The 20917-nt window shown below is 39.2% G+C and overlaps 1 protein-coding gene across 1 annotated transcript; it reads left to right on the forward strand.

The window, feature by feature from the left end:
* The first annotated feature begins 2463 nt into the window (after nucleotides 1–2463).
* On the forward strand, nucleotides 2464–20284 carry LOC138169055 (albumin-like). Its single transcript, XM_069098170.1, is given in 13 exon segments — nucleotides 2464–2542; nucleotides 6146–6203; nucleotides 8369–8501; nucleotides 8851–9062; nucleotides 10064–10196; nucleotides 12428–12525; nucleotides 14008–14137; nucleotides 15966–16180; nucleotides 17205–17329; nucleotides 17936–18017; nucleotides 19031–19173; nucleotides 19751–19970; nucleotides 20206–20284. Coding segments are annotated over 13 exon segments (1707 nt in total).
* Nucleotides 20285–20917: the final 633 nt, after the last annotated feature.

Genomic DNA, 20917 nt, shown 5'->3' on the forward strand with positions numbered 1-20917 from the left:
GTGTGTGTGTGTGTGTGTGTGTGTGTGTGTGTGTGTGTGTGTGTGTGAAGTATCTGAGGTCAGAACCAATCCCGGGTTCTCCTGAGTCTGGGGCCGGCGCTCTTACTCACTGCACCACCTAGCCGTCCCTGGTTTTGTTTTTGCTGGTATATTCCCAGTTATTTTATATTGCCTTTGGTTATTTTAAATGAAATATTTCTTATTATCTCTTCTTGCAGGGCTTTGTTGGTGATATATAGAAATACTGATTATTTATGTGGGTACCAGCCCTGCATTCCTTGTATAAATCTCATTTGGTCACACTGTGTAATATTTGTGATGTATTTCTATAGCCAGCTAGCTGGTATTTTATTTAGGATTTTTTCATCAATATTCAAGAGTGAAATTGATCTATAATTTTATTTCTGTTTTTGCTCTTCCTGGTTTACTATTAGCAACATATTTGTTTCATAAAAGGAGCTTGGTAGGACTCCAATAATAGTAATAAGTAAAATTTATATTTACTTATATTTATACATTTATATCACACTTCAACATTTGCAAAGTGCTATGCATAAATTATGTTATTTGATATGACAATCACTTAAGATAGATGCTTTAGGTCTTGTTATTCCCTTTACAGAAAAAGAAACTAAGTCTTAGAGAAGTTAAATGCCTGGTCCTTAGAATAACAGCCAGTATGTGGCAGAGGTAAGATTCAAACCCAGGACTTCGTGATTGCAAGTCCAGCACCATTTTCACTACACCAGAAAGTGAGAATCCTTCCAAAAGTGGGGAACAATGATGGGAGGGCACTGACTGAAGAAACTGGTAAAGAGACTTATGAGGGTAGGAATAGAAACCACAAGTCTTTGATGGGTTTTCATGTTAATGTAGTATTCATCTTATTGTGTTGGGTGTCAATGGATATAAAGAGGAAGAATGGAAGGTAATTCAAAATATTAGGTTTACGTTCAAGGAAAGGAAAAGCTTCATAACAACTAGAACTGTCTGAAAATGTAATGGATTGACATGGAAGATGGAGGTTCTCCTCTTATAGGTCTTTAAGCAGGGGTTAGATGACCACTTGTCTGTGATGTCATAGATGCCATTCTTAGAAAGAAATTAGACTAGCTAGCCTCTGAACTCAGATTCTGGGATGGTGTGATTGGATCTCCCAGGGTGAATCTAAACTCCTTGTAGACGGAGTGTCTGCTAGAGCTAGAAATTGACTTTAAAATGGATGGTATTTTCCTTAGGGGAGTAAGAGAATGTCACTCCCAACGTCTACTCTGGTTTTTCTGGGTCCCAGCCTGTGCTGGACTGCACTCCTTTCTCACCCTAGTGCACAGACTTTTCCTGCTGATCTTCAAAACTTTCTTGAGTTTGGAAATTTGTTTCACCCTTTCCGTGGGTTTTGTTTGCTCATCTAGAATTTGTTTAGAGAAATTTTTAAAAAGTATATGGAGGCATGTGGGGGAGAGTTCAGGCAAGTCCTTGCCTTTACTCCACAACCTTGGCTCCATTCTTCCTCTGTCCTTCTCTTTCCCTACCTTAGTTTTCTTTTTCTTTCCTTTTTCTCTGGCCTATATGTATCCACAGTTCCCTGATAATATGAATTTAGTTTCTATCTCTACCTGTGTTGCTGTGTGTCTCATGAATACACAGGTTGCTTCAGTCTGAAGAGGGTTATTTCAGCATTTTCAAGGTTATGGGAGGTGACACCTGGTCATTAAAACCTGGTGGTTTTAAGTTTTTGATTAACCAATTGTTTCAATTATTTTCTACAATCATTTCTAAGGATCACAAATGAAACCAATTTAGAAGAATAAAGTGAGCTTCAGAAAGGGCAATGCTTTTAAGGATCTGGCCTGAGATTGATGATGTAAAGTTCTTGGACATGTAGCTGTATTCTAGATGTTCTAGATGCTGCTCTCCATTTGTTGCGTTCTGGACCATATAGAGAATTTTCAATCTTCAACACTTTCTGTGTAAACCTAGGAATGAACAAAATGGAAGAATTCTAATCTTTTTTATTTAGTAATTTTTTTTTTCCAGACTCTCATTACCATTAGGTAAGTTCTGCAGTGCAAATGGCATGCCAAGGCTCATTTCTGAACTTAGGGCCCTGGTTCATGCAGCTCTCCAAACTTAGCTTCCATCTTGGCTAAAATTTTACAGGTATCACAAAATAAAATGTCCAAATGGGAGTCTAGAATAAAGGATGGTACTGCATAAAAGGTACAGATAACCTAGATACTTGTTTGGAACTTGATAAGGTATTTTACATAATTTTAATGAATTTACAAGGTCTTTGTGAGAAGACAGTTTTGGCAAGAATAGTCTGAATTTTGAAATCAGTGGGAAGAAATGATGTTCAGAGTTAATAATCTACAATTATTGGATAGAAATGTATATTAACCCATTTTTCCTCTCCACATCCTACCTTCTCTCCTCCACCAGTTCCCAGAAACTGTTGACAAGATGAAGTGGGTCACCTTTATTTCCCTTCTTTTCCTCTTCAGTTCTGTTCATTGCAGGGAAATCTTCCGTAGAGATGCACGTAAGAATCTTTCTATTCCTGGTCTTTTTTAATACAGAAAGAGAGATTTAATGAAGATTGAATCTTTGGTGATTTGTGGTACCTTTGTGTTTATTTTCCTATGGAGGTGAAAAATATTCATCAGGATGACTGTATCTATATAGTGTCAAAGAAGTTATTCCATAAGTCTGTCTCTTATTGTCAATATGCTAGACAGGATAGTTTCTGTAATTTTCTTTTGCAGATGAAGAAAATGTAGCCACCATAACTCTTAATGTTGTACAATCCCAAAGACAAACAAGGCATTTATTTCTCCTATCTCCCCAGCTAGGATTTCATCAGCTCTGCCTCAGCATACAAAAATCTAGAACCATTAGATAAATTTTATGATTAGAGTTTGGGTTTATTGCATTTGCATTTCAGGCACACCTCTCATCACTGCTTTGAAGGAGGTATAGAAGAACTAATCCTACTTTGGCAGCTAGGTGAATGGATTCTGGGCCTGGAGTCAGAGAGACTTGAGTTCAAGTTTGGCTTCAATCACTTATTAGTTTGTGTGACCTTGGACAAGTCACTTAACCCTGTTTGCCTCTGTTTCCTCATTTGTAAAATGATCTGGAGAAGGAAATGGAAAACTGCTTCAATATGTTTCCCCCCAAATCCCTGAAAGGTCATGAAGAGTCAGACATGACTGAAAAGGATCCAATAAACAGTAAAAAGGAGAGGATTCAAGGAAGATGGTAGAGTAGGCCAGAAAATTCTAAGCCCTCATGATCTTCCCCCACAAAAGGGATGAAAAAACAACTCAGAATGAACATAGAGCAGTAAAAATAATAAAAGTAGGGGAAGAACAGGGGTCCTCCTGGGACAATGTTGGAAGATTTGAAGAAAAATATCAGGATGAAGTTTAGTCTCTGTGAAGAGTAAACACCTCAAGGCCAGGTCCTGGGCCAATTTAAACAACAAGAGGTAAATTCTAGGATTAGCTGGGTTGGTAGGCTGCCTTGGCCCTAGGCACAGGAACTTTTACCCCTGGATAGTGAGGGGAGTTGGTTATCTGAGCCAGAGAAGACCAAGGGAACCTCTGCTGACAAGAAATACCAGACCTAGTTTCGCTGTGGAGATGCAGCCAGGATGGGTGGTGGGGGGGAGAGAAGGACCCAACATTCACCCCAAGGAGTGCAGAAGCAGTGGTTTGGAAGCACTGTTGGTTGTGGGCACTTACAGAAGGCTGGAAGTCTTTGTTTCAGGTTCCAGATCAGAAGGGAGAACTGAAGGAGGGTCTGAGGACAGTGGCACCATCCCCCTTATGCCAGGACTAGAGCTGATTACAAAAATTAAGCCACTACAGATTAAAAAAAATGCATGGGCAAAGGAGAAAGAATCCAACTAGAGAGAGTTACTATTGGAACAGAGAAGACCAGGGTTCATCTTCAGTGGAGGCTACTGAAGCAAATAAACCCTCTTCTTCTTTTTTTTTTAATAAACCCTCTTCTATACCAAAGAGTAGCATCAAATGATTGCCTGCCAAAAACAAATCATAGAAAAACTTTAAAAAGACTAAAAATCAAATGATAGTGATTGAAAATAAAACTAAAAAGGAGAACAGTTCAAGAAAAACAAGAAGGTTATGAAAAGAAAGTCAATAAATTAGAAAATGAGATCCAGAATCTTAAGGAAGAAAATGACTCCTCAAAAATTAGAATTGGAGAAGTGGAATCCAGAAGTTACAAGAGATCAAGAAAAAACAAAACAAAATATAAAGAATGAAAAGTAGAAGAGAATGTGAAGCATCTCATTAAAAAAAAAAACTGATCTGGGGAACAGATCAAGAAGACATAACACAAATTGGACTGCCTGAAAGGTTTGATCAAAAAAAGAATCTTGGTACCATAATACAAGAAATAATTAAAGAAAATTGTCCTAAAGCATTAGAACAAGAGGAGAAATTAAAAATAGAAAAAACCCACCAATTACCACTTCAGAGAGATCCTACAAGGAAAACTCACAGGAATATTATAGTCAAATTTCAAAATTCCCTATTCAAGGATAAAATATGAACAACAAGAAAAAAGTTAAATATGATGGTGCCACATGACTTAGAATCACACATGACTTAGCAGTGACAACACTAAGAGACCCCAGGTCTTGGAACACTACATATCGAAGAGCAGAAAAAGTGGGATTCTGATCCAAAATTTCATACCCAGCAAAGCTAAACATAATCCTGAGTGAAAAAAATGTACATTTAATGAAGCTGTCAGATTTTCAGGACTTTGTTTAAAAAAAAACAAACGTAAATTTAAGAGAAGATTCAACATACAAGAGCCAAGAGAAATATAAATACATACCAAAGGGTAACTACAAGGCACACAATTAGGACAGACTTTTTACCTTTCACATATGTAAAACATAAAATGTATGTCAAGTTTGTTATTAGTAATTGGATAGTTCCTAAGAAATATTGGGGGTAGACCTGGATATATGACTTTAAAATATAAAACCATTTAGAAACAGATAAAAAGAGTAACTATCTTATACAAATGAGGTGCAAGATGAAGAACTGACACAGAGTCATTAGATGGGGAGAAAAGCTGATAGTTCTGTAAATATACTTTAATTGGGAATGGGTTCAAGAGGGAACAATATATATACAAACAGAAGAGTATAAAAGTCTTCTAAATTCAGAAAGAAAAAAAAAACAAAACTAAGGGATATGGAGGGGGAAGAGGATACAGGAGGGATCTCTAAAGGGGAGGATGAGGGAATAGGTCAAAGGTGGGTATAGAAGGGCATTTAGATTTATGGGAATAGGAGCATATGGGAAGGATCCTTGGAGGGGGAATAGATTAAGTAAGAGGAAGGCAAGGTAGTGGATAGAAGTAAAGTAGAGTAGTTAAGGAGGGATAAGAAATGAGATACACAGAAAAATAAAATAAAAAATCAGAAATAGAACTGTTAGAGAAAGTATATGTCTAAACATGTCTGTCTGTATATATGTATATATATACATCTATCTATCTATCATCTATCTATCCATCTCCATGCTTAATTGTAGCTTTCTAGGGGAGGAGGAGACGAAGGGGGAAAAGTATAAAGTAAAAAGTGCACAGCAGAGAACAAAAGAATGCTTACTACAAGGAAACAAAGAAAAGATGGACAGCTCTCAACAGAGCAGCAGTATTTCTTGAAATGGAAATCGATTGCTATATATTTTGGATTCTCTCTTGCATTCTGCTGTGCACATGACATGCTTTTCTTTTCTTATTTTGTATTTAAGTTTCAAAATTTAAGTTTACAATATTTTTCTTTTTCTTTTCTTATTGTGTATTTAAATTTTTGTAAAAAAAATAAACCATAAAAATCTTATCTTAGATGAGGAAAAACACCTTAAAGTTCAAACTGATTCAAGAAGCAACTTTGCCAATCAACAATTCTCCAGATGTTATACTGGCCTGAGTTTGACTATTCTACAAAGATTTTTCTGTGCTGGTGGAAGTCTTTTGAATCAGATAGATAAACTATACCTAGATTGAGCTGAGATTCTTCACTTGGTGGTTAAATATATGTGTGCACATGCTTGCACACACACACACACATCAATGTTCTTTGTTTTATTTCTAGCTAAGAGTGAGATTGCCAAGCGGTATAGAGATTTGGGTGAAAACAATGTGGAAGCGCTGTAAGTATAATTATTGAAAATTTGGATTAACTTTCCCATTGATATTGATTGTGACATTATCCCTTTATTCCTTATGTAGCAGGTTCCTTTCTCCTCTTTTTGCTACTTCCCCCCGGAACATACTCAGTTACATTAGTTTCAGGCTCAGTAGCTAATTAAAGAACTTTTTCGATATCTCACCTGATGTCACTTATGGCTGGAAGTGGGCACTCCACATTTCCATATGGTCACCAGGGATGGAAGCTGAGCATGTTCTATGGGCACTAGAAGGACATCATTACACTTAGAAGTTTGTCTTCAGGATCTCTCCTGTGGTGGCCCTTTCAAGGGACAGGGCAGCTTTCATTGCTCTATGTTTCTTTTGGTATTGAAGTTCACAGCTTGTGGGATGGAATATGATATGATCATGAAGCTCCAAAGTGCTATAGTCATTAAAATAAATGATTGAGAAATGCAAAACTTAGAAAAGAGATTTTTATTTTTAAAAATATCTTATCTGACATATTCTTTCAATGCCACTCCATACTGGCTTTTCTGGTCTATGGAATGTGGAGACATTCGGACATCAAGGGGATATTGAGTTCCATGGGGATGCTCAGAAATCTAACAGAAGACATTGTGTAGTCGCCTAAGCAGGCCCAAGTCTATTAGCCTGGCATTGATTGGAGAGAAAGAGAGGGAGCTGTTAGGAGTGGAACAATTAGAGACTATGTTTGCCTGCATCCATCACACCTAACTGAAGCTTAGCACCATGGACTGGTGGCTGCTGCCTCTCTGTGAGCATTCTTGATGGGAGCATTATATTGCTTTATATTGCTACAGGAATGATGCTCAGAACCATATGTAGTGCCCCCAGAATGTGCTGTTATGTTGCTGGTTCATAGAATACAAAGGGTACATAATTATATATGTGGAGTTAACAATCATAGCTAGTGTTTACATAGTGTTTTAAGGTGTGCAAAGTGGTTGACAAATTTTTTCTCATTTATTCTCTCAGCAACCCTGGGAGCTGGGTGCTATTGTTATTACCATTTTTACAGATAAGGAAACTGAAGTAGACAGCGGTTGAATGACTTCCCCTGGGTAATATGTCTAGTAATCAGTGACATAATAAGTGTCAAAGGCTTCTAGATTTAAGGTCCTAGATGCCTAATTGAACAGTTTGGGGGCAGCTAGAAAGATACTCTTCTTCCTCCACAAAATCCTCATCAACTGACTAAAACTTGAAGTTCTACCTGAAAACTTTTCCCCATTTGTTTAACTGTTAAAATGCAAATGCCTTTTGGAAGAAACCCTCTTTAAACTTATCAGTCACTTAGCATGTAGCGTGACTGGAGATTCTGATGATCAAATGAGAGAATATTAGTGAAGCACAGAGCTAAGTGACTGTATAAATGATTATTCTAGACCCCCCCCCCTTTGGTAGGAGCAGTGAAGAAAAGATGATCTATATTGATCCTTGTAGAGTGAATGAAGGAAAAATCATTCATCAAACACTGTGGTAAGGGCTGGAGCCACACACACACACACACACACACACACACACACACAAAAGAAAAGCAGTCCCTATTCTCAAGGAGAACACACTTAAAAAATGCAGCTACAAGGCTGATGGAAAAAATCCCATGGTCCTTACGGTAAAATAGTAAAGTAGATGGTAATAGCTCTCCTTTAATGACACTCCCACTGACAAAACCATTCTCTGTTTCTGCTGTTGAGCCATTTGACTTTGCCAAGGACTTTGGTGAGGAGAATTTTCTTTTCTGGGTCTTTGGTAGCTGTAGCTGCTGAAGGCATGGGGGATGAAAGCAGCCTCAGAACCAGTTGCCATTGGTCATCTCTAAAAAGCTTGATCCCCTTGTAAATGGCTGTGGGGATGTCAGAGTAGACCAAAGTGTGCTGTAGAGGGGAGCTGCTATTCCTAGGGTTCTTGGCTGCAGACTTCTGGGCTATCTCCTCCTCACCCATGAGGCACATGCCAGGCCTGTCTGTCTCAGGATGCCTTGGTACTCCAGTCAAGTTGGTGTGGTGTGGAAGGTCATCTAACTAACCTGGAGATGGTGTGGATGCAATTGGATCTTTAGCACAGCAAACCATTTATAATGGTTTTTAAAATATTTAATGTCATCTTTGCTTTCAGTAACCATAAGAACTCTTTGTTTTAGAATGTTGATCACATTTGCTCAAAACCTCCAGAAATGCCCATTTGAACATCACAAAAAATTAATGCTCGAGGTTGTGGAATTTGCAAAAGGCTGTGCTGCTGATGAGACAGCGGAAAATTGTGGCAAATCCCTTGTGAGTATCAACTCTGCGCTTGAGTTTGACCTTCTCTCTTCATCTCATTTCAGACAGGAGATCAGAGTCAATAGTAATGTGTCTCACCAAAAAGCCTATTTCTCTCTCAGTTCTTGGACTTCTCACCCAAATATCAGCCCAGAACTGTTTCCTCTCATTAGAAAAATGCAAGAAATTGTTCTGAACTAAGAAGAAGTCAGATGCTTTGAGAGAAGCAGAAGACCATTACGGCAGCTTTCTTTCCTAACTTTTTGTCTCATGAGTCTTGTTCCACTCAGAAAAGAAAGTCAAGTTGGCCTAGAACTTTAAATGTCTCAGTGACTAACCACCCATTTTTTTTCCCTCCTAGCACCAACTTTTTGGGGATAAGTTATGCCAAATGGAAAATTTCCAGGAGATGTATGGAGAGATGGCAGATTGTTGTACTAAGGAAGAGCCTGAAAGAAATCGTTGCTTCCTGAGCCACAAAAATGACCCCCCAGACCTCCCCAAAATTGCAGAACCTGAACCCGAAACTCAGTGCAAAGCTTTCCAAGAGGATGAAAAGCTAGTAGTGGGAAAGTAAGTGATATTGGAAAATGAGTGTAGGGGCTAGTGGGCCACCGTAGGAGACAAGGAGCCCTGGCATAGGTCCTATGTGCAATCTGTGTGGGGCTCAGGAGGAAGGGGAAGAATATTTATGAAGCACCTACCATGTGCCAGGTTCTGTGCTAAGGGGTTTACAAAAATTATTTTAGTTGATTCCCACAAGAAATTATTTAGACACTGTTGTGATTTTCATTTTTCGGATAAGACAACTGAGGCAGAGATCATGTGACATGCTAAATGTCACACAACTACCAAGTTTCTTAGCTGTTCCTGCATCCAGGCCCAGCGCTTTCGGATGGTCCACTGCCATCCAGTTGGCAAAGGACAGTTATTTAAGTTCACTGGGCATCAGTTTCCTCATCTATGAAATGAGGGGGTTAGATCAGATGGTCTTTGAACCCCTTCCTAGCTCTAGAATTCTGTGGTCCCAGTGCCCCTGGCAGCTTGAAATTGAAAAGTGGCCAATCTGCAGAGATAGAAGGAGTTTCCCTGCTCAGAATCTCCTATGCTCAGAGCTGGACCTAGATTCAGGGTCCTAGGGGTGGTGGATTCAGAGGAAGCTGAAAACATTTATAGCACTTTGATCAGTGTAGAAATAGCAGCGTCCAAAAAACTAACTTTGATATGAAATTGCTGGACCTTGGTGAATCACTCTCTATTCATAGCCTTGCCTGAGACTTTTGCTGCCCTCTCAGGGATTCCTTCTCTTCACTCCTCAACTGAAGGGGAGCTTTTACATCTTTTGCCCTAGGTCTTGTTGATGATTGTCTTAGACACACCAATTCCTAATTAGAGCTGAAAGAACGCCAGTGAAGTCACAGCTCCTGATGAGAGGGGGTAACTCAAGTCCAATCTTGTTAGGTCCAGTTGGAGAAATAAACTGCCGTCACTTGGTTCTGGTTGATGTTGTTATAAAGTTGGGACATTCATTGTTCAGTTCCTGAAAAGTGAGTTGGTTCTCTTGGCATTTTCAGGTACCTGTATGAGATTTCCAGAAGACAGCCCTATTTCTATGGCCCAGCACTCGTTGCCTATGCTCATGAGTATGCTGGCATAATGAAAGAATGTTGCCAGGCTGCTGACAAAGCCACATACCTCAGTGAAAAGGTGAGAGAGACGGACAGAGACACACACAAACATGGATACACAGAGAGAGACACACACACACAGACAGAGAGACAGAGACAGAGGAACAGAGACAGAGAGAGACAATCAGTGGGGGATCCCTGGGCCCAAGAAGTCCCATCTAACTTCCCATGATCATCCATCATCACTTTCTTGAGTCCTGGCCCTTGGCTTGACAGGCACTGTGGTGCAGTAGAGAAGACCCTTGGGGGAGGGAGGGAAGTCAGGGAGACTTGGGCTGAAGTCCCATCTCAGGTGCTTACCTGCTGTGTGACCCTCTGCAAGTCACTTAATTTCTCCTGTACTCAGTTTTCTAACCTGTAATTTGAGGGAATAGTATTTGGTGCTCTTACCAACTCTAAGTATTTGATCCTTTCTTTGTTCTTCAGTACTGATCTCACATCTGTGACTGGTAGTATGAGAGGATCTGCCACTGTGTAGCTTCAACTTTCCAAAACACTCTATCATTTCATTATTTGTAATAATGCAATTGAGAACTTTCTGAGTCCTGGTGTCAGCATAGTGTGTGTGTGTGTGTGTACACATGTGCAAACATGTGAATTTATATTTGTGGAGTGGACAGACTCTACAATAGGCAGAAGAAGGAGCTGTGCTGACTGATGATAGTGGAACATTAGGTAGGGCTGAAGATGCAGTTGATAGACATAGTTTTCTTGTACAGTCATGTTCAGTCATGTCTGACTCTTTGTGACTCCATTTGGGGGCTTTCTTTGCAAAGATACTGGAGGGGTTTGCTACTTCTTTCTCCAGGCCATTTCATAGATGAAGAACTGAGGAATAAGTGACTTGTCCAGGTTCATACAGCCAGTAAACGTCTGAGGCAGATTTGAACTCAGGAAGATGAGCCTTTCTGAGTCAAATCTTAGTATTCTTATCCCCTGGACCACCTAGTTTCCTGATGACATAGTTGGCCCTAAGGAAAATTGGGGAGCAGGTGAAGTGTATCTTCATGGTTCCTTTAGACTCTTTCCCATAACCCAGGAGATATTTTGTACCCTTTGTACCCTTGACTCTTCTCTTTCTAAAGTACCCCACTGCAGTAACATTCCCAAGTCCATTCTCCCCAGAAAGGCTTCTCCCCTATCAAAATATACCCCGACCCCTTCCCTATCTCTTTGACACCATGCTCTCAACCTAATGTCTTCTTTGAAAAGTAATCTCTCAAAATAATTCACATTCAATTGTTAATAATTGAATTCTGTTACCATAATAGTGTTTTCCTTTTCAAAAGAAGATTCTAGGAGAAATAGTTCCTTAACCTGAAGGAATGTATCTCTAATAGTGAAATTTTAGGCAGAGAGTAAGCCAGTGTAAGAGATGTTTTGAATTTGAGCTCTTTTTGGATTCCCCTCAAACCCCATACATCTTTACTTTATTCCCAAGTCTAATACTGGTTAGTAAATAAATAATTTAACTTTGATAGCTGTTGAAAAATATTTCTCTCTTAAATGCTTTTGAAACTATCTTTAAGAATGTGTGCTATATAATTTTCCAGATGCACAGTGTAAATCATACTTAGCAAAGGTACATAGCTTGTTCCCTCAGTGTATAGTATGTTAAAGATTTCATATTGCAGATAGGAGTACAGATTGACAGCTGGGAGGGACCTTGGAGATCCTTATACTTAATAATTTCATTACAGATGAAGAAACTGAAGTCCAGAAAGTTCACTGTCCTTGTGGCTGATTAGCTTGATGTATTCACACATTATGTTCATAAAAATGAATGTTCTAGCTACAATTCAAATCCAACAAGCAATTATCAGTCCCATATTTGATAACATCAAGGTCCTAGGGGCACCAAGAGAAAACTCACAGTATCCTTTTTCTTCTTGCAACTTACAAGGTGAGGTGATCATTGGCTATTCCTAAATCTGAATAACTGTCTTCTAATTGCATCACAAGAGAAACCACAAAAGTGAAATTTAAAGTGCTTCATTCAAGAATCTATCACTGATACTGAGAAAACAAGCCCAAGTGCATACCTTATTATTGGTGGATGGGCAATCCTCATATAGAGCAGGGTCTCAACTTTTTTCCCTCTCTTTCTTTGTCATGGAACTCATGTTAACCCCCTTAAATTATGAAGAAAAAGTGTGATTAATTTGTGAGGACTTTGTAAGGAATTTATTTTTCATATTAACAAAAATAGGGAAAATATTTTTTAAAAAAGGCAATTTCTTCTTTCTACAGCTCTCTGCTTTAAAACTAAAAGTAAAAGCTGATGGTGCAAAACAGAGATACCTATGCTCTAGTTTAGACAAGTTTGGAGAGAGAGCTGTCAAGGCTGGGTAAGTTTCTAAGTTCCATTTGCCTAAAAACCTTTGTATGTTAAAGAAGCAAAAATGGAAAAATACCTGGGATTCCATTATCTATAACTATCACCCGTTTTTGTTGTTAATTTTATCACTTCCAAAAAATAAAAAAAAATCAGTTGTAAGTGAAATTCACACAATGGAGACTCTTTCTCCAAGCAAAATAACATTTTATTTATAAAGGCATTAACCTGCCAGTAGAATTGGTCTGAATATTGTCTCAATTAGCCAAAAGAAAAAGAATTGAAGATACAACTCATTTTATAAGCATAGAACAAAGTATATAATAGAGTAGGTTACATCATGAGGTTGAGGACAACATGATTGGTTACATAACTGAAGCACAGGCAACAATATGATTGATTGGAATTTGGAAATTGAATGGAAGTAGGAACCAGCTCCCTCCTTCTCTCCTGTGACTGAGACAAATTCATTGTTTGAGGTTGTTTGCAAGGTTATAAAAGATGGTGGGCCAGACATCTATGCATAGCAAACCAGACATACATGAAGGAAAGCTTAACTTGTGTCCACCCTCATCCCCCAAGAGTAGCAGAATTCCTTGAGCCAATAATAAAGCAGTGAATAGTAGGAGAAGCAGTTTCTAAACTAAACTCATTGAAGATCACTGTTTTTCTGGACTAAGCTCAGAGACAAAGAACCATGACTTAGGCAGTTACAGGACAAAAGCAATTAATTGTAAATAAGATCAATAAACATGATACAGAATCAATTTAATTATCTCAGAATTGAACATTTCCTGTTTACTTCTTGTAATCAAAGTCGCAGGCATTCCTATTCCAGTTTTAACTTTTATAGAAATGTTTCTTCTCCAGTTCAGAGTATTAGAGATGCTTTTTGAGCGGGGTTTTCCCACAACCCCACTCTTACTGCATCCCTTTTTGACTCAGATTAATGCTTAAATTTCTCCCCGTGACATATTGGTTAGGGTGTCTGGTTCTCGCCAATTCTCTGTCTACCACTTTGGTTCATGGTGTAATCTGATTCAGCCCAGCTAAACCCTGATTCTCTTTTCATTGTAAAAGCACTCATCCACCTTGGGTTTGATTGCCTGAAATACCTCCCTGTAGTGGGGTCTCCAAAATACCCCAGAGTCTCTAGGTAGCTATATTTATTAAGTGCTTAGAAATTGCAAAAAGAATGATAGATGTGGTTAATGCCTTCTAAGACCACAAAAATATAACAATGATGCTAATAATAATTGCTAATACAAAGGGTTGGACGATCCTTCCCTTTCCCAAAGATTAATGATAAAAGAGTATGATAGAATGTATAAAGTATTATCTTCTGAGTCAGAATGACTTGGGTTCAAGTCCTGTATCTGACACTTTCTATGTCAACTCATTCAAGTATTCATAGCAATTAAAAAAATAACTTCTAGGAAATTCTTTTGTAAGTTTGAAATTTTAATAATTAACCTACTGTGAATATTCTTTCTAGGCTCATAGCTCGTCTAAGTCAGAAATTCCCTAAGACTGAATTTGCTGAACTTCATAAAATAGTGAATGATCTTGCCAAGATTCATGCAGAATGTTGCCATGGGGACCTGTTGGAGTGTGCTGATGACAGGGTAAGTATTTATTGATATTAAACTGTATTGTTGTTGTATAAGCTTCTCTAGAATGTACTTATCTGAGTTTTTAATACACAAATTTAACCAATATAGCATCAGAGAAATCACAATGAATAAATTTGAATTTGTAGTTCTTTTCAAACCTCAGCTTATTCTCTCATGCAGTCAGTCAATTGGCATTATTAAGCACCTACTGTCTGCCACACAGTAGGCCAAATTTGTGTCCCTCTTTATAGGAGACATTTTCTGACCCCTTCAGCTGTTCATGTCTTTGAGCAGAAAAATTGCTATAAAACTTATGTACAGAACTTATCTCCCTGGATAGAACATAAGCTATTAGAGGGTAAGCAATTTTTGCTGTTGAATTCCTGGGGCATAGCACAGTACCTTACAAGTGGAAGGCACTTAGTAATTCCTTGTTGCTGGATAAAAATCAGGGAGGTCATTAACAAGATGGTGAAATACAGTAGACAGGTCTGGTTCTAGTGTTCTCATTGCTTCCCCCAATCCCCTGTTAGGAGAAGTTTTCCCACTCCTTCTGACCCTGTGCTTACTCGTATCCTCCAGCTGTATTACTTTCCTTACCAAAGTTATTCTTAAGAGTATTCTTAATAATATTATTAATAGTGTCGATACTTAATAGTATAATTAAGTATTAATAATAGTTGTATTATTATTTTTGGTTATCTTGGGAAAACGCCATTGATGCTAAGGTAAACGTGGCTGATATTCAGTTGGTCAGTTAATAAACATTTATGAAGCACCTCCTAGCTAGAAACTGTGCTATGTACAGTGGGGATGCAAAGAAAGACAATAGTCCCTGTTCTCAACGAGCTTACATTCTGGTGGGAGCAGACAATATGCAAATGCATAATCAATATACAAGATATACATGGGGTACATGGAAGTAATCTGAGGAGAGGAGACTCATAACTAGAAGACCTCTTAATCTATCTTAAAAAAACAAAACCACAGGAAATCTAAGATGAAAAGGCTGGGAGGGGGGAGGGGCAACAGAGCAGGGAGGCATGGGGTAGAGTCAGTTCTAAGTAGGCCAGTGTGCCTGAATTGGAGAGCTTGTGAAATGGAGTTAAGTATAGGAAGACTAACAAGCTAGGAAAGGGACCAACTATGTAACACTTTGGGTATCAAAGAGAGAAGGTCGTATTTGATGATGGAGGTACTAAAGATCCATGGCATTCACTAAGTAGGGGAGTCACTTGTTTAGACCTAAACCTTTGAAGAATTAGCCAAGTGGAGAATGGGCAGGAGTGGGGAGAGACTTGAGCTGAAACCAAATACTGAAGCTCAAGAGAAAGGGGGGAAATGAACCAGGAGACATTGATAAAACCCACTAAGGTCTGGGCAGGGTGATGCATCTGTTTGGGTTGAACTTCAAAGGAAGACAGTGAAGACTGGTGGTATGGGAAGGGCCTGAAAGTGGCAGTGAGGGGGGCAAGGAGCCCTCCCCTCAATTCTTTCTTGGTCAATCTCTCTCTCTCTCTCTCTCTCTCTCTCTCTCTCTCTCTCTCTCTCTCTCTCTCTCTCTCTCTGTATTAAGAACAGACATAAAGAGTAAGAGAAGGGGTATCCCCTTCTGAAGAACTTGGGCAAGGATGCACTGTCTCTACGGGAATGTCAGTTTTCTGGGGCTGTAAGGATAGGGAAGGAGCTCCAGAGGATGGAATCTAAGTGAAGCACAGTTTGTTAAAAATAGGGAGGTTCCATAGGGCATTCTAGAAGGGAAAAGTAGAGCTGGATTGCAGTCCTGAGAGTCTAAGGATATTGACCCTCCATTGGGCCACTTTTCTCTTCCTGCATGTAGGCAGCTCTTTCTGACTACATTTGTACCAACAAAGATTCAATCTCCTCCAAACTCGGACAATGCTGTGACAAGCCTCTAATAGAGAAGAGCCAGTGCATTGTTGATTTGGAGAATGATGACATTCCTGCTGACCTCCCTAACTTCCTCGCTGAATACGTGGAAACCAAGGATGCTTGCAAAAACTACAATGAGGCAAAGGACCGCTACTTAGCCAAGTAATGACACTTTCCATCTCACTCTTGGGATCCTGTCACATGCTCCATACCATACCCCTGACACTCTACTCGCTTCATACTTGCAGAGTTGTTGGCTACTCCTTGCCTTTGCCTCTCCCCAAGTCCTTTAGACAGAAATGGAGACAAACCTTGTTCTTTGTGTCTTCTGTTGTACTTAGTCACGGGATCCAGGCCAATGACTCTGTGACTTCAGCTTAATTGAACCTCATCTTTAGCTCCAGGAAGTATACACTCTTTTCAACCTCAAGAAGATGCCAATGACAGCAGGAAGTTATAATTGCCCTGTTGGCCGAGAGAGGACAGATATATCGGGTATGGGAGATAGTTTTGGCCATCCATGGTCATGGATGAGATTTGGAGGAGGACAAAGGGCTGCACAGGCCTCTTTTAGCTTGGAAACTCCTCACTTTGTGGCCTTGAGGTTTGATACCATTATTATTCATTCCTTAGGGAAGAAAGGAAGACAGAATTGCCCCTGTCTGCTGAGGTGTTTTTAATCCATCCATGCAACCCACCATACACTGGTCCATCTATTCATTCACTCTCTTTTATAGGACAAATACATTTTCAGTCCATATTACACCCACAGTTCTGAACAAGGCACTTCATGGGATGCAAGGAAGTATAAGATAGAATATTAACAATCCAGGAATGTGCAGACTAACTGAGAAATTGAAAGCCATCCAGACATGTGACCACTAAGAAAGAGAAGAGTGCAGGATGGAGCTGACTGTCCTCTGGACTCAGTGATAGGTTGCAATATTATAGCGTAGGGCAGCATAGAACAGAACTGAGTTTTTGAAAAAATGAATTATTTAACCCTATCTGGTGAATCCATCAATATAAAGATCAAGCAAAGTGAAATCTAAATATTTCGTATCAGAAATCCTTTTTTTGTGATTGTAACATTACAAAATTCATGGGACTTTAGCACAGGGAAAGAATGCTGGGGGCTGATCCTGTTCCCTACCATGTTCACATCTGTTTGATGTTTGGTTTTAAGCTATTTGTATGATGGTGCGAGAAGACACCCTGAGCTTGGTGTTACCACAATGCTAAGGCTTGCCAAGGACTATGAAAACACACTTGAGGAGTGCTGTGCCACGGCTGACCCTCCTTCTTACCAAAGTGGTAGGTTTCTCATGACAAAGAAAGAAAAATCAAACTACTTTATTTGCTTGATCTGGAAATGATAGCACAGTACATAAAAAGGGGGGAAAGTGATGTCATATGAGTGCTAATTGGACCTTACCTTGGGACTCTTGTCTAATTCTGGGCTTTCAGATGACATTGTGAACAATGTTTAAAAGACTTAAGAATAGCTGTCCTAGAGATGGAAATAAGGCTCAGTCATTCTAAAGCAGTTCTTTTACAAAGGAAAAAGTTTTGTTCCTCTCCATTTACACCAAGACAATGAAAAAAATAGCATTCTGAGAGGTGCAATTTAAGAGACTCAACTTAGCCTTAAAGAAGACTTTCTGAGTTTTCCTGGGCATGAGAGTCATTAGGCAATGTAATTGTAATATTCGTGTATAGAAGTCTTCAAAACCCTTGTTTGATCTTTTAGGTATGGTTTTAAATGAAATTAAGTGAGCTGGATGGAATAATTGCTGAGGGCTAATGATTTCTTAACTGGGTATAAACAATTAAAATCAATCAGTAATAAATGTAATGTGTCTACAGAGGACATACTATAAATCACCTTTTAATGCTTTCAGGCTGATCGACGGAAAGCTATTATTGATGAGTCCAGCCATTTCGTCAAGGCCAGATGTGATCTTTTTGAAAAAGTTGGAGAAGACGGTTTTGAAAATGTGTAAGTGGGACCTCACAGCTTGATCAGCTTTTAATATTTAGTGTGTAAGAGGGTGGAAAAACTGTTTCTTTTAAAAGGCCATAAAACACAAAAGTTTCACCTTTCCATTTCAAAGTGCTCTGAAAGTCTCTGGTTACTTTAATACCTTGGAGTTGCAAGGGTAGGACTTGGGCTGTCCAGTGATTTGCTATTATTCAGACTGAGGCAGCTTGGGGCAGTGAGGAGAACACTGGCCTCTGAGTCAGGAAGGTCTGAGCCTGACCTTTGATTGTGACCTGACTCTGACCCTTGCTAGCTGTCTAGTACTGGACAAGTCACTAGGACTCAGTTTCCTTCTCTGTAAGATGAGGGTGTTGGACTCAGTGGCCTCCAGGATCCTCTCAAGTTCTAAGTCAATAATTGAGTATTGAACTAAATAAGTTTCTTTAGCATGGAAAATTGAAGCCTGAAAGGTGATGTGATCCATTGCTGAAAAGCTATGAAAGGAAGAAAGACTAAAGACTGCCAGACTTGTTGAGGCTATGAGGCTTGGGACACCATGTGAAATGTAAACCAAATGGTTCAGGATGAATAAATGATTGGACTATTCTTTGTAGTGGAAAGTAAATTTGTAGAATACCAAGTATTGGTGTAGACTGAAGAGTTACATTAAGTTCAGTGTTTAAGAAAGACCCATGGATCACAGGTTAATACTGGGGAAAATGGGGATATTTGGGAAGCTTCTGTCATTGAAAATGTGAACATCATTGAGGGGATCTGTGAAGCCTCGTAAAATGTCTTTGTCACTACTATCCCAAACCCAGAACTGGGTAGAATGGATGAGCTGTGGAGGGCCAGGAAAAGAGAAAAATGGAAGGGCCATATTGACCACCAGGGATGGACCATGTAATGACGTCAAGTTGACTCTGCATTGATGTTTGCTGCTAGAAAAGTTTTTATGCTATTATCATTATTGTTTTACCAAAAATTGATTCTTTGACTGACTACAAACATTTGGAACATTGTAATTACAGATTGCTGGTCAGTTATACCAGGAAAATACCTCAATTGTCAACCCCAACATTGGTGGACTTTGTGTGAAAGGTTGGAAAAATTGTCAGTAAATGCTGTAAACTCGGTGACCCCCAGAAAACGGCCTGTGGTGAGGGCTATGTAAGTTTTTTTCCTTTCTTTTCCACTTGAATACTACTGTCATGAGTTTTTGTCTTGATATGTGAATAAATGACTTTCTGGTAGAGGATACTCTTCATAAATGTTGATTATTTCTTCTCTGTGGCAAAGCACCTAAAAAAAATCCCCAATCAAAACCCCTAATTGATTTATTTTTTAAAAACCCTACATTTTCAGAAGGTTCTAATTGCTCTTGGAATAGAGACTTAAAAAATTCAATGTCTGAAATTGGATCAGGGCAATGAATAATGGTGGGCTTTAATGTAACAGTTGAATTTGGTCTGTTGAAATACTAATGTGTCGGGGTGGCTAGGTGGTGCAGTGAGTAAGAGCACTGGCCCAGAGTTGGGAGACCCGAAATCGGTTCCGTCCTCAGATACTTAACACCCACAAACACACACACACACACACACACACACACACACACACACACAACTGGCCGTGTAACCTTGGGCAAGTTACTTAACTCCAATTGCTTTTTTTTTTTTTAAAGAAAGAAATACTGTGTCCACCCTACCCATTTGGTGAATTCACCATTTTTTTTTTTTTTTTGCTTTAGGTAGATATTGTATTTGATCAGCTGTGTCGCCAGCATGAGAAGACCCCAGTGAGTGACAAAGTCACCAAATGCTGCACAGACTCCTTGGTGAACCGCAGGTCCTGCTTCTCTTCCATGGGAGCTGATGACACATACCAACCCAAGCCATTTTCTGCAGATACATTCACCTTCCATGCTGACCTGTGTACGCTTCCTGAAGAGGAGAAACAGAGCAAGAAACAAAGGTCAGGGCCCCAAACTGACTGCTTCAGTTGAAGCTTCCTTAGCTTAAACACCAGATGGATAAGCCACCACTAGCATTTCAGGTAACTCTCTTTGGATTATTTCATTGGCAATAGGTTGATATGTCAAGCATCTGGGATTTCATCTTTGTGGGACCACCTTCCACTGACACATTTCCCAACTGAAGGATACCTCAGTTTTAGTTGAGTTTAAATGATTTGTGGGTGTGCATTATAGGCTGGGTACCAACCAAATCCTCTTGACTAAAAGGCCAGCACTCAATGAGCCCTGCCATATGGGCTATGCTGGAGCATGAATTTTAACTCTCTACCACTAGGCTGCCTATGTCAAAAGGGCTGGTAATCCTTGAGAAATCCTCCCTCTTAGGATGAAGGCTATAGGGGATCTGTTTTGTACTGAATCTTACTATACTTGATATGATGTAGCATTGTAATGTAAATCCAAGGCAGGTACATATGAAATCTATTCAGGATTTCTCACCTCAGGAAGAAAGGACCCACTTTAAATTTCAGATCTTTATTGATAAATTGTTTCTTTTTTTCTGCACTTGATAAATTCATGACTAGTTTGTACTTTTTTTTTTTAATATTCCTTCTACCAATTCATTGTTTTTCAAATAAGGAGGAGTTTTATCTAGAGGAAGGAAGACTATGGCTATGGAACCTTGCATATGGAATTGGACTTAATATATGTGTTAATTCAGTAGAACTTTCCTTTCAATTATCCATATAAAGAATGTCTCTTTAGCAAGGGATGGAGGCAGGGATATATTGGGAAAAGTAGTTTATGTAAAATTTACAAAAGAGTCTTTTTTTTTTTTTTTTAAGCAATTGGGGTTAAATAACTTGCTCAAGGTTACACGGCCAGTTATTTCTGGGTGTGGTACTGAGTATCTGAGCCCGGATTTGATCCAGGTCATCCCAACACT

This window comes from Petaurus breviceps, unplaced genomic scaffold (assembly GCF_028583685.1).
Source record: "Petaurus breviceps papuanus isolate PSGF00001 unplaced genomic scaffold, PetGlider_PUasm1.0 126, whole genome shotgun sequence".
NCBI classification, from domain to species: domain Eukaryota; kingdom Metazoa; phylum Chordata; class Mammalia; order Diprotodontia; family Petauridae; genus Petaurus; species Petaurus breviceps.